General features: G+C 48.0%; 1 protein-coding gene across 1 annotated transcript in view; it reads left to right on the top strand.

Annotated features, from left to right (window-relative positions):
• AIDA (axin interactor, dorsalization associated) overlaps positions 1-13,999 on the top strand; it is a 32,331-nt gene that overhangs the window by 15,920 nt on the left and 2,412 nt on the right. Inside the window, exons 5-9 of the mRNA XM_055144577.1 lie at positions 5,247-5,310; positions 5,536-5,642; positions 9,161-9,283; positions 11,482-11,604; positions 13,863-13,980. Of these exons, the coding sequence (XP_055000552.1) occupies positions 5,247-5,310; positions 5,536-5,642; positions 9,161-9,283; positions 11,482-11,604; positions 13,863-13,980 (535 nt within the window). The remainder of the gene's footprint in view (positions 1-5,246; positions 5,311-5,535; positions 5,643-9,160; positions 9,284-11,481; positions 11,605-13,862; positions 13,981-13,999) is intronic.

Here is a 13,999-nt window from a genome sequence, read left to right as displayed (position 1 = left end):
TATAAAGTTGTTCATGATACAGTTGTTTTGGGCATGCAGTGTTCCAACACAGTCCCACCACCAGTGTGACCTTCCTGCCACCAATGTCCCAGGTCTCCCTTCCACCCCAGGCCTGCCTACTTAGCAGACACAAACATATCATATTGCTTGTTACAATAAAATGGCAAAGTAATCATCAGAAAATAGATCAGTGAAAGTCAATTTGTGATAGTTTTTATATCTCACAGTGGTGTCATTACAGTCATTTTCTGAGGGTTTCCTGAGCTGATTGGTGCTTGTCGAGCCTTCCATGTTGCCATTTTAGCTCACTGAGTGTGCCAGGCTTCCACACGATAATCATATTTTCTGTACTCTTACTGGGTTGTGTGCACTGTGAAATTTGGAGGATGTGCTAAGTGGCCCCAGCACTCTAGGGTGGAGAAGGTCGGGCCTGGCGGCTGTTGGGCCAAACTTGAAGGGGAGCCTGCCCGCCCCTATTCCTAGGTCACAGAGTTTTTGCCTGGACATGGATGGACCGGAAAGACTTTGGTGGTTTGTTGACATGTTGTGTAATTCTTTGTCTTTGGACTTCTCCCTTCTTGGACTTGCCCTGTTGGACTCTAATACCATACATGTATGTGTCTCACAGCATGTACTTTTACCAGTTATTGCATCAGAAATAACATTTTCTAGAAATCGATATTTGACTATTCCGGTGAACCGGCCCTGTCTCCCAGTCAGTGGCATTCAGCTCTGGAGCACCCCTGGGGGTCTGTCTCCCGCTCAGTGGCATTCAGCACTGGGCACCCCCCTGGACTGCATGTGGCAGAGCCCTCAGCACAGCCTCCAGTAAGAAAGCATTTGGAGAAAAGTGGAAACTGGAGCCTGGAGTAATAATGAAAGATTAACGAATAAAAAATCACTACTGTAATTCTGTAGATATCAGTTAACATCTGTTTGTTTGGGGGCTGTGCCTGGGCGTGCTCTGGGTCTTCTGCCCACTCAGTACTCAGCAGCAGGTGATACTAGGGATTGAAAAGCATGCGCAGGGCTGGAGCGATAGCACAGCAGATAGGGTGTTTACCTTGCAAGAGGCCAACCCAGGTTCAATTCCCAGCATCCCATATGGTCCCCTGAGCACCGCCATGGGTAATTCCTGAGTGCAGAGCCAGGAGTAACCCCTGTGCATTGCCACATGTGACCCAAAAAGAAAAAAAAAAAAAAAAGGCATGCACTCAGTCCATTGGGCTACTTCTTTGGTCCAATGATCATAATCAGTCAAGCTGCTCTCAGCCTCTTTTAAGACTATGAAAGGAGAGACCAGAGTGATAGTATAGCGGTAGGCCATTGGCCTTGCATCCGGTAAACCTGGGTTTGATCACCCGCACCACCAGGAGTAATTCCTGATTGCTGAGCCAGGAGCAACCCCAGAGCATTTCTGGGTGTGACTCAAAAAGCAAAAAATAAAAAAGACTGTAGGAAAGAAAAATTCATCCAACACTCTTACCTTTCAGCGTGATGGAAACAGTTGATGTATTTTGCTAATACATTCTTTTCAAGGTTTAAATAAGATCTTTAGTAGTTACTTAATCTTCTTACGTTAATCCTTAGTTTTCCTCAAATGTATCTCCCTAATTACCCCCAATAAATTATCCCCTATAAAGTTCTTTCACTATTTAAAGCTCCTGTTTCTATTTTTCTCCAAATACTTGGTCTTCTCTCTCTAGCTGTAAGTAAACTCTACCTTTAGTTTACTGTAAGAATCCGATTACTTACCAACATAGCAGTTGGCCGATACTATTCTCTTTCATCTCTGTCTCTTTCCTCAAGGAGCCTGTCAGTGACCTTTGTGTTTGCCCTACAAAATCTGTCAGTGTTTTTCATACAGTATGGCATTGGGAAAAATCTTAAGTTAAATAGACTTGAGTGTCTTTAGTGATCTCTCTTAATTTAAAAAAATAAATAACCTTTTTGAATGGAAAGCACTTGTTCATTTTCCCAGCCCCTCAAATGAAACAAATCAGGCAGAAAAAGCAGAATGCAGTCTGTCGTGTGTGTGAGTGAGAGTGTGTGTGTATGTGATTGTGTGAGAGTCTGTATCTGTGAGTGTGTGTGTGTGTATGTGTGTGTGTGTGTGTGTGTGTGTGCCTGCATGTGCCTGCCTGCCTGCCTCAGAGGGCAGCAGGCCATGCCCCAGCAGAGAACACAAGGGTGCTGCCGTGTGACTAGAGGAGAGCACCCTCAGGTGTCTCCCCAGCAGCAGGAACTAACTGATCCCAATCCATGAGGGACTTTGTGCTCATCATGTCCAGGAAACTGAGCCCAATTTCGTTCTCCAAATTCTCCTGCGGTTTCCTAGTGTGACTGAGAGGAAAATCCTGGGTAATGTTTAAGCGAAGCCTCACTCTGCAAGGGCATCAGAATCTCCGTCTCCATAGTTCCTTCTGAGATGGAAACCTAGCCTGTAATTACGCAAATAAAAAAAGCTGTTCTTACTGCATCAGAATTATTCACATGATGGGGCTGGAGCGATAGCACAGCGGGTAGGGCGTTTGCCTTGCAGGCGGCAGACCCAGGTTCGATTCCCAGCATCCCACATGCCCCCCCACCCCCCCCAACACCGCCAGGAGTTATTCCTGAGTGCAAAGCCAGGGGTTAACCCCTACACATCGCCGGGTGTGACCCAAAAAGAAAAATAAAAAATTACTCACATGAGTTTAAAAACCAGATGCTATCCTTTGAAGTACAGTACCAAACAGGTGTTTTCTTTTCAAGATAGTAATAGCTAAGAAAATAATATAATGTTAAATTTTCTATTAAAATACAAATATGTGGTACTCCTAGTAGCACAGTTTTCTTGTTCATTGATAGTTTTATATGTATACAAATTGCTGATATTTTTCCCTCCTTTAATTGAAATATCACTGGACCAGAGAAATAACTCAATGGGCTGAGTGCATGCTTTTTCTTCCTAGTTCCACCTGGTTCCCCAGGCACCCCTGGGTATGGCCCCCAAACAAAGAGATACTACTTGATGTCTGCATCATTACACTAGTAAATTTTGATCGTTAATATTTCATTATTGCAGGCTCCAGTTCCCGCTCTTCTCCAAATGCTTCCTGCTAGGGTGATGTGCTGAGCGGCCCATACGCCATCATCCACCAGCTCTGCAAAGAGTTGTTAGAAGTAGCCTTTGCAGGGCTCAGGTGTTGAGGCTCCTGCCTGGCCTCGCGGGGCCAGCGCTCTCTCCACGCACTCCTGGGCCCTGGCATCACCGGAATTGTTTTGTGACTCCCTGTGCTGGGTCCGAGTACCTCACTCTCAAGCCCTTGCTGACAGCCACACATCACCAGGAGAGCCCCAGGCACCCCACAAAGACTGCTGGGGATTGCCCCTGTTACAGTAGGATTGCTTAATAAGGTCTGAAGCAGGAGCTAATTATCTGGGCACCTTGGGAAACTCTGGGCAGAATTACTGCATAATGAGGTAGCCTTCTGTATTTTTTAAATTATTATTATTATTTGTTGTTTATCCCATGCAGTTTCATATGCATTATTTAATTGAATTCCCTCAACTGTTGAGAGAATTAGATTTATATTTTAGAATTGTAAAAACTCAGATTGAGAGACATGTAAATCTCAAGTCATTGGCTGTGGGACCAGATTCGGCTTTCTAAGCTTGCAGCTCCTGTCGGCAGCCACTTCCCTGGGGCTTATCAGGTTGAGCCACAGGGCTCTTTCTGTTCCTAAACAAGCCAGACTCGTTCTGTTTCAGTTGCTCTGTCCTGTTCTCTGGGTACTTGGTTTCTACGCGGAAGGTCCCACTAGCCCCAAGCCAGGTGTCTTCTACCAACTTCCTTTTGGAAGTGCACAGTGCCTGCATGCTGACGTTCTCCCTCCGCGCCACTTACACGCTCGGCCTTACACACTCGAAAGCAGCTTCGAGATCTGCTTTCCCTAAGTAGGGCCTGAGGCTGGTGCCTGCAGTGCCTGGAGCATGGCGTGCTTGCTGAGGAAGAGGAGGCATGAGGGAAAGAGCTGGAGGGAGTGAGGGGTGGATGAGAGACAGACCCAGGTCTTAGTCTTTCTCACGGAGGGACTTGGGATTGAAGCAGGTCATATGTGACCAAATGGGCTCCTATTTGTCGCTGAGAGAATTGCAGCCTCTGCACTTGGGAGACACTCGGCTGCGGCCTGCACCGTGGGACCTGGGACTGGAGTCGCTGCGGAAGCGGAGGGCAGCATCGTAGGCGGCTCTGCCGTTGCCTGGGCAGTGCCATCCCTTCACCGTCGGTGACTGCAGAGTCACTGGGATCCTCCACGGCCAGAGAGGCTGTGACAGCGCCTCTCCAGCTGTAGCCGGGATCGTAGAACCTGCCAGAATGCAGTCACAGAAGTAGAGATTGATTGTGAAGTGCAGGAGCTGTGGTTTGAAGACTTTTCTTAAGGATAAACCCTCCTTTTTGTATAAATGTATATAGATAAGGGTCAGAAGGGGCTGGGGGCAGCTCAAACAGGAGAGCGCTGCCTCGCGAGTGTGCGGCTTGAGTTGGGTCCCCCAGGACCGCCGGGCGCAATGTGAGAGCCCCAGAGTGCCGTCAGGAGTGAGAATCGCTGCCCTGGGCTTCTGGACAGAGTGTCTGGCAGCTCTCGCCTTCCTGCTTCAGAGGCTTCGCTCTGTGGCGTTGGAGGGAAGTCTGCTCAGACATCTGCTCGTGCCCCTCTGTTCCATCCGCTTCGTGCTGAGCTTTTCACCGACATGCTCTAAGGGATACTGTCTTTCTCGTGTACCCCCGGTTTCCGCGTATACAGAAAAACTGTTCGGGTTTGTTACCCGTGAAAGTTTGAGGGTCAGACTTAACCTCCTTGAGGATCTGACAGTATTCCAAAATTACATCTACCTGGGGCATATTGTGGGTATTTTCATTTTCTTAAGACCTTCAGTGGGGAAATACATGTGGCCCTGGACCCTGGTAGGATTGGATTTTTTTTTTTTTTAAGTATTCAAATGCTGAGTGAAGCTGGAGAGATAATACGGTGGCTAGGACACTTGCCTTGCATGTGGCTGACTCAGTTCCGTCCCTGTTACTCCATAGAGTTCCCCAAGTCCTGCGAGGAGCCATCCCTGAGCACAGAGCCAGGAGTACGCACTGGCAGGTGTGGCCCCAATATAGATAAAACGCTTAGTGAAACTGATTCAGAGTGAAAACATGCATGGTAAAATTGGGGCATTTGAAGGACTCACGTTTCTTTCTCTTTTTATTCCAGTCCTAAAGAATATTCTTACATATAATAAGGAATTCCCATTTGATGTTCAGCCTGTCCCCTTAAGGTAAAATAAACCAGCACTAATTTGTCTTCGTTTATCATCTTACGCCGGTGCTTCAGACGTTGCTGCATTTGTGTGATCAGCACTCGACTGTCGCCGTTGTGCTCAGCCGTGTCGCTGACACCCATGCAGCCACGGTCATGCTCAGTGTGACACGGGGAAGGAGCAGCTCTGAGACTCCCTGCGTGTTGGCTTGTACTACTCACTCTTCTGTCCTTTTTCCTATAGAAGAATCTTAGCTCCTGGTGAAGAAGAGAATTTGGAATTTGAAGAAGATGAAGAGGAGGGTGGCGCGGGCGCAGGCTCCCCGGATTCCTTTCCCGCTCGAGTGCCCGGTGGGTGTCGGTCAAACCGCGAGGCGGGTGGTGCGCAGTCCTGAGCCCGAGCCTGATGGGCATGAGGCACGAGGCTGGGTCCCCAGAGCCCAGCTAGAGACATCACTAATGCTCTGTTTCACCCAGAGGCCAGAGGCCTTGGAACTTCCTTGGGTTTTTGCTAGTGGGAAATAAAACCTCTCCGAAGCACATGCTCATCTTTTCCTGTGGATTTTTTTTTCTTGTTTGGGGGCCACACCCAGTGGTGCTCAGGACTTATTCCTGGCTCTGTACTCAGGAGTCATTCCTGGTGGACATTAGGGACCACACGGGAAGCCCAGGATCAAACCCAGGTTGGCCGCGTACAAGGCACGCGCCCTGTCTGTTGTGCTGTGCCAATCCTAAACAGATTTTTAAGACTGTTTGACAAGTGTCTTGTGTGTATTGGGTTCCCCCCAAACCACCTGCAGGCACAGTGCCTGCCTCAGAGTCACGTGACTCTGCACACAGCCACCTACAGCTGTGACGTCAGGAAATGAGCAAAGGAGAGAATGGCGTGGGCCAGGCTGCAGGAGGCCAGGCGCAAGCTTCCCGGCTAGTGTTTCCTTCCTCCGGGAGCCACGCGTGGCAGTGCTCGTGGAATATCACTTCCCTGGGAGGCTCGATAGCCATGAAGGGCTGCGGTTACTCGGGAAGTCTAAACAAACGCTCCTGGAAATAGTAGAGCGCTCCTACAAATCCAAAACCCACACTCGGTCACAGAAATTGCTGAGGTGGAGCTTGAGCAGTGATGCAGCAGGGAGGGCGCCTGCCTTGCACACAGCTGACCCGGGCTCGGTCCCCAGCCCCACATATGGTCCTCCAAGAACAGCCGGGAGGGATCTCTGAGCAGAACCAGGAGTTATTCCTGAGCACATCCCCGTGTGGCCTAAAAACAAAATCAAAAGTAAAACCCAAAAATGACTGCAGTTACCGAACAGGCACATCAGGAAAGAAAATCCAGGCACGCACCCTGGGGAGGTTCTCAGTCACATTAGGTTTTGGCGAAATGCACATTAAAATGGCACCGACTTTCCCTCATACCCATGTGGCTGCAAAGAAGAATCTCGTAGTCCCGAGTGCCGTGAAGGAGACGGAGCAGTGGGAATTGCAAGCAGAAGTGGGGAGTACCAATCCACTCTGGAAATTTGCTCTTACATAGTCACCCTGGTTTCATTGTCCCATGTAACTTGGAAATTCCTCTCAGGGGACTGGGAAGAGCGCTACAGCCTGAGCGCGTACTGTGCCTGCAGGAGGCTCTGGTTGCATCTCTGGCATCAGCTGTGCCCCTGAGTGCTGCTAGGAGCAACCTCTGAGCCCTGGGCTGGGAGTGGGACCCTACGAACACTCCGGATGTGGCCCCAAAATCAATAAATTCCTCTGTGTCGAGAATTTTATACATCCAGAAATGTATGTCTGCGTCTTATCAAAGCATGTGTACCGGGAAGATGTCTAGTAGAAATGTTAACAGTATAAGAAAAGTATTAATGATATCCAGAAAAGCACTCGAATGGCCATCAGCAGAAGAAATGGGTACATTAACTGTGGCACGTTTCTAGAGTATAATACTGCACTGTAAACATGAGGAAGCTGCAGGGGCCACAGACAGCCCAGTCAGGGGTCTGAGCGCTGCTTTGCATGCAGGTTGATCCCGGCACCACACAAACCCCAGAACACCTCTGGGAGAGACCCTCGAGTGCTATTTGGGTATGGCCCCCAAACAGAAAGTTATAAATTACAGTCCTTGGTAATAGCTTGCATACAGTGTGGCTGCAGGCAGAATGTTTTTATGCCTGGGTGCATCATAACATTCTTTAAAAGCCGGGATTGTGTGCTGGGATCAACGACACTGGGTGGGGACAGAGGGGCGGTGTTTTAATTTTTTGACCCAAGAAGTTGTTCTCGTGTGTTTGCTTTCAGGTTTTTCTGTTAACTGTTTATTTGCTCTTTTTTTTTTTTATTTTTATTTTTTTTTAATTTTATCACCATGTGGAAAGTTACACAGTTCTCAGGTTTATGTCTCAGTTATACCGTATTCAAACACCATCCCTTCACCAGTGCCCATATTCCACCACCAAAATCCCCGGTATACCCCCCGCCCCCCACCCCAACTGTATAACTGATGAATTTCACTTCATTTTCTCTTCACCTTGATTACGTTCCATATTTCAACACAAAACTCACTATTGTTGTGGGAGTTATATCCCCAAACAAGATAACCCTAATAAGGAGGCATTTGATAATTAGTTTTCCATTAAAAGATTGTATGTTTTCAGGTTTAAGAAAAGGTCGCGCAGCCGCGTTAGCAGCCACGCGGCTCGGATGTGTCCCAGTCCCGAATCCTGGAGCCATGTTAGTTGCTGCTCAGTGTCGCCAGGGCTCCATCTGGAGAAGGTGTGCTGGCGGCACCTCCTCCTTGCGGCCCCCCGGTGTTGCTGACCCTGATTCGGGTCCGGAGCATTGTCCGGGCTGCGTTGCTCACCAGAATGCCCTATTTGCTCTTTTTGCTATATATGTTAAAGAGTTCACAGAGAGCCAGATAGTGAATACAGTAAAAGACCTTTTTAATACAAAAGAAAACTGAGGGGCTGGAGCAACAGTACAGCAGGTAGGGTATTTTGCCTTGCACACAGCCAGCCCAGGTTCGATCCCTAAGGCCACCAGGAGTGATCCTTTAGCACTTACAGGTGTGGTCCAAAAACAGAACCAAAGAAACCCTTGAAGAATATAAACTGATGCATTTTATAAATACAGGCCCTGTAGTTTGTGGTGCTGTCTGTATATTAATGGAGTGAAACTAAATGTTGGTTGCATGAATATTTGAGGTAAATACTTGCTCCATAAATATTTGAAGTAAATAAATTATTAACAGTTGATTTCTTCCCCCCTCCCCCCCTTTATTTGGCAAGGAATGTTGTGTAGATCTGGGTGGATTTTCTTTTTTAAAAAATGTAACCTATGGCATAGATTTAAAGCATACAATTGCTGTGGTGATTTGTATCACTCAGTGTGACTAATTCTGAGGGGATATGCAAAGTAGAATGAAGAAAGAAAAGGATATGAGACTGAAGGTATTAAATATATGAACATAAAAATGTAAAATCTTCCTCCTTCTTTAGTAACTACAGGTGGATTCTAGCATTTAATTTCTCAAACTTTAAGATGCTATATTACATGTCATTCAACATTGAGATATGAATTAAGTGAGTGCATATGAAGACTGCATGCATGCACATAGGATGTATATTTTAGTGACATGGTCATTGGGCTTCGAGGAGCAAGTTGAATTTTGAACAAACTTGAATTAGTCACTTCTGCCTACGTGTTGAATATGAGGTATGGAAGCGCAGGTGTGATGTGTGATGTTCGGTGGTTTGGATGCCCAAATAGTGCCTGCCTGGAGACTGTTAGGAGCATGACTTTGCTTCTCAATGACCTCAAGATGTTTACTGGCGAATCATTAGTGAGGTTCATCTTTTTCGTTGTTTTTCTACTGCCAGGTACTTTATTGCCTCGGTTGCCCTCAGAACCTGGAATGACATTACTCACCATCAGAATCGAGAAGATCGGCCTGAAGGATGCCGGCCAGTGCATCGATCCGTACATCACCGTCAGCGTGAAGGGTAACCTTCCCTCTTCCCCTGCCGAACTCCCTGATGGTTGCTTCTCATTTGGGACATCTCTCTTTTGGTTGGGGGGCTTTTTGCTTTTGTCTTTGCGGGGGCCTCCTGAGAAGTAATCGGGAGGCCCAGGGCCACACGACGGTTTCTGCACCTCCCAGCTCAGCCCCCAGCTGCAGCTGGTGATGGTCCGGGACCGTGAGATGCTGGGAACTAAAGCTGGGCCGGGTGATGACTCCTAAGCCCTTGCCTTGACCACCACCATCCTGTCTCCTGCTGCCTGCAGGGACATCCGGGAAGAAAGAGGCTGGCACTTCTGAGACGGACTGAAAGCATTTCTTTGCAACTGTCTTTTTGTTCTTAAAATTCTGTCACTGGTGCTGACTAGGCATACACGCTGCCTTTAAAAGAAAACATCCTGCAGGACACAGGCACCAGATGTCAGAGCACATGGGCCGCACTCAGGTGGCTGTGGGGGTGCTGCTCAGCCCCATGTGGCTCCCTGGCATCGTGCCCTGGAGAGGCCCCACTACACGGTCAGGATCTGACCCCTCAAAACAAATAGGAATATCCTCCACTGGGGCCAGAGCGATAGGACAGTGGGCAGGGCGCCTACCTTGCATGCAGCAAACTTGGGTTCAATCTCCGGCATCCCAGATGGTCCCCTAAGCACCATCAGGAGTGATCCCTGAGCACAGAGCCTAGAGTAACCTCTGAGCATCTCCAGGTGTGGCCTCACAACCAATAAAAGTAAATAAATATTCCCCACTTTCAGTGGTATTTGGTTTTCTCAGCAAAGCCCGCACCCCAGCACCCCCACAGCAGGACGTTCCTTCGACTTAGAAAAGGCCTGCAGAGGGGGAGGGAGCCAGGACACTGTCCCAGTCCATCTGAGCTCTACGTCGCACCCCTGCCCCTAACTTTGCCTCCGTGTTGGTCAGCGCGATTATTCTGAGGAGTGAATTTTCCTTCCCGCCAATGTGGCAAATTGTTGAAAGCAATTTTTCAGCCTTTTTAAGAGATCACAGTGACTGAAATTTTTTATTGTATGAAATGCCAAGTAACACTTTATATGTAAGTCACTCAGCAGTCTTTTAAAAAGAATTATTGGGTAATTGGGGATGAAGTTTTTACTATTCAGAAATAACTGTACAGTGAATCCAATCTCCAATTAATCGGCAGTTTTAAGCAATTTAAAGAAACACATGAACTGAAATTGGAGGAAATTTTTGTGAGTAATTAAAATAAATATAACCAACACCACCACCCCTTTTGCCTCGGTTCATTGCCAAAAAAGAATGCCAAATAAGAGAAATTAGAATTTAGCCCCAGAGGAGAATTTTAGAGACAGCATGAGCCACAATATTCTCTTGTCAGTCTTTAACTTTTAGTATCAGGATAATCAAAATGAGTCTATTGGGCAGAACTTAAATCTCATTTTTGTTTAGTGGATCATTCAAAAGTGCACATTATATAACCAGTACATGTTAATATTATGGTAGGTACTATTTCCCCTTTGCAACACACTGAACCTCACACGTGTGTGTGTTAGGGGCTGACGGAAATAATCAAAGAACTCAGTCATCTTAAATCCCCCTAAGATAGGCCTGAGGAGTACACGCGAACTCTGAGTAGACACTAAATGACTGTGTGACTTTGATTCAACTGGCAGATTCCTGGCTCCACGAAATCAAAGCCATACACCAACCGTCTGGTGTTGTGTAAGTCGGGTTGTGTTACGGCAGCTGTAACCAGAACTTGGGTCTGATACAGACACGGTGACTTATGCAACACTTCTGTTGGCAGAGGTGGTGTTGGTTCCCTGTCTGAGTACAAGGGCTGTCCATTGCCTTCCCAAGTCCTGGACTTGATCCCGGCTGGGAAAGAGGGCATGTGGTGGCACTCTGTCGTGTATTATTCTCACCCCAATTTTTTCTTTCATACAAAAACATAGTCTTTCCCTCCAGGCACATCGGAAGTCCCTCTCACTTCTTACCAGTCCCTTGTACCCCATCAGGCACCACTTCTTCCTCCTAGCCTGCCCCTCTGCCCTCAGCACCCAGCACCGCCCTAAAGCTCCTCAGGTACCCACCCACACAGATGCCAGCATCCCCTCTTCGCCTGACCCCTCTGCAGGTGGTTGACAGCGTCTGAGTCTCCGAGTATGAACGAACCTAAGCAGAAATGTCTTTTCTCCTTAGATCTCAATGGCATAGATTTAACCCCTGTGCAAGATACGCCTGTGGCTTCAAGAAAAGAAGATACGTATGTGCATTTTAACGTGGACATTGAACTCCAGAAGCATGTAGAAAAGCTAACCAAAGGTTTGTCGCCGCAAGTAGCTGTAGCTCCCACATGCCTGTGGGCAGAAGTGAATGTCACCTGGTGTTCTGGTTTCAGTGAAATGGAGTCGTGTTTAATTGTTGGAATTAGGGTTCAGAGTATCCAGCTGTACTCTAAGGAAGGCAATACAGTGTTCTTAAACTGGAATGGTTCTGCCTTGAACAGGAAACATGGTGACAGTTTTGCTCACATTTGAGAACAGGAGAAGGCGTGAGTTGCTCCTCGGCACTGGTGCTCACGTCTCTGCCGTTGGAAAGATCTGGAAATACCCAGATATCTCGGGGGTTTGTGCTGATGTCACTGGGAGAGATCCCACATGCAGTTGGTTGGCTGGAGGAGCAGGACAAAGTGGGTCTTTGGAAGGAAGGAATTACGTTTCCACATTGAGCCAGCACTTGGGTCGCATCTCTCCAGGCCTGGGCGCGTCTGTGCCGAGTCCCTTTGCTCCCGAGTCCCTTTCTCCCAAGGCAGAGCTTGAGGTTTGCAAGCTTGTGTGAGATAATAACTGGGACCAGGCTGGGGAAATAACCCGTGTAGTTTGCACGTGCCTGACCTGCATAAAGCCCTGAGTCGGATCCCTGGCACCCGTGGCCTGTCCACACAACCTCCAGCACCACATGTGGCCTCTGTTGGGTTTTTTTGTTTTTGTTTTTTTTAAAAGAAGAAGGGCTGGAGGGATAGTACAGTGGGTAGGGTGTTTGCCTTGCACGTGGCTGACCTGGGTTTGATCTCCAACATCCCATATGGTCCCCCCACCCCAACACTGCCAGGAGTGAATTCCAAGTGCACAGCCAGGGGTGACCCCTGAGCATCACCAACTGTGGCGCCCGAACAAACAAAAGATGCAAATACACCTTGTGAAGAGTGTCCCTGCCTCTGGAATTTTTGATGATCTATGGGGAGGGCCCTTGGCAAGGCTCCCAGCAGGAAGGAGCCGCCAGCCCCAGCCAGACCGAGTCAGGCTTCCCGGCCGGACTGAGGGTGACCACCGGGTGATCCTCCTGAGTCTGCCGGAGAGCTACCGGGAGGATGGTGCGAACATCTGCATATACCGTGGCCCGTGTTCATCGTACCCATGCTTGTTCAGCTTTGAAAAACAGGCCAAGTGGGAGCCGGGGGAGCAGGGGGGGTGGGCAGAGATGGGGTGAGCGCCCAGGCCTGACTTTTCTCCTTCATCCTTCTATGTTCATGACGCCCCTAAAGCAAGACCTGTCTTCAAGGTCCACGATCCAGTGCTCACTTTTCACTCATTCTGTGTCACGGCTGCTGTCAAAGGTGTCTGTGTTAATGACACACTTTGGGTGAATCCTCAACTCCACTGGCATCCCACTGTGTTCTTACCTTGGGCCAGGGAGACCTGGGACACCAGAAACGGGAATTTCTCATGAGACAGGTGCAGATAATGGTCTAAGTTCCTCCAAAGACTGTTTCCAAGTTGCATTTTGTTGTTTCCAAATGTGCGTATTTTCACATGGATTCACATCTCAAATTCTATGAGATGGATCCCCTAGCTGAAAAAAGAAATCTGATTTTTATCTTCAAGTTGAGTTTTTTCAATAGTCCAGTCATTCTGTTGTGGGATAGGAATTCATGGGCCCTAACAGTTCTGAGAAAAGGAAAATGAAAGGATTTGAAAACCCAACGAGCACCAGATTTATGCTCTTTGATCTCTAGTAGACCCCACCCCCCACCCCCCGAGTTGGACTCTGGGAGGTTTCAGTTCAGGTGCAGGGAAATGAGTTGATGAACCCTTTAACCCTGCCTCCCTTTGGGCCAGGGGCCAAATCTGATAGCTCAGGCCTGATTCCTGACTCTGTTCTCAATTTAAGGTGCTGGGGTCAGTCCTGGTCGGCCACATACAGAGCAAGTTCCTTACCCCCGGTTCTCTCTCCCCAGTCCTCAACACATTTCTGTGACTAATGTTAATTCTTAATCACTGCCTTCCTTCAGAGGCATTCCATAGTTTACATTCTCCAGAATCCAACTAATCCTCGAATGTATACTTGGAGACAAGTGTAGTCCAGAAGTTTTGCTGTGCCTTATAGAACCGGTGGTTAGGGAGATGTCACTGCATTTAGGGCTGTTTTAGAGTCAGCCTGTCCCTCACAACCAATGCATTCCACATAATGAAAGGACCCACTTCTCGCTTGGTCTGGGCATGGGGCAATCACTTTCTTGTCCCACTAGAAATGTACTCACCGTCCAAGGCTAATGCTAGGTGTTCATTTTCTCACCTCAGGGGCGGCCATCTTTTTTGAATTCAAACACTACAAACCTAAAAAGAGATTTACCAGCACCAAGTGCTTTGCGTTCATGGAGATGGATGAGATTAAACCTGGACCAATCGTAATAGAACTGTAAGTGGCACGCACATGG

Source organism: Sorex araneus, chromosome 7 (assembly GCF_027595985.1).
Source record: "Sorex araneus isolate mSorAra2 chromosome 7, mSorAra2.pri, whole genome shotgun sequence".
NCBI lineage: Eukaryota > Metazoa > Chordata > Mammalia > Eulipotyphla > Soricidae > Sorex > Sorex araneus.
The sequence above is the reverse complement of the archived record's forward strand: the minus strand, read 5'-3'. Positions and strand labels throughout refer to the sequence as shown.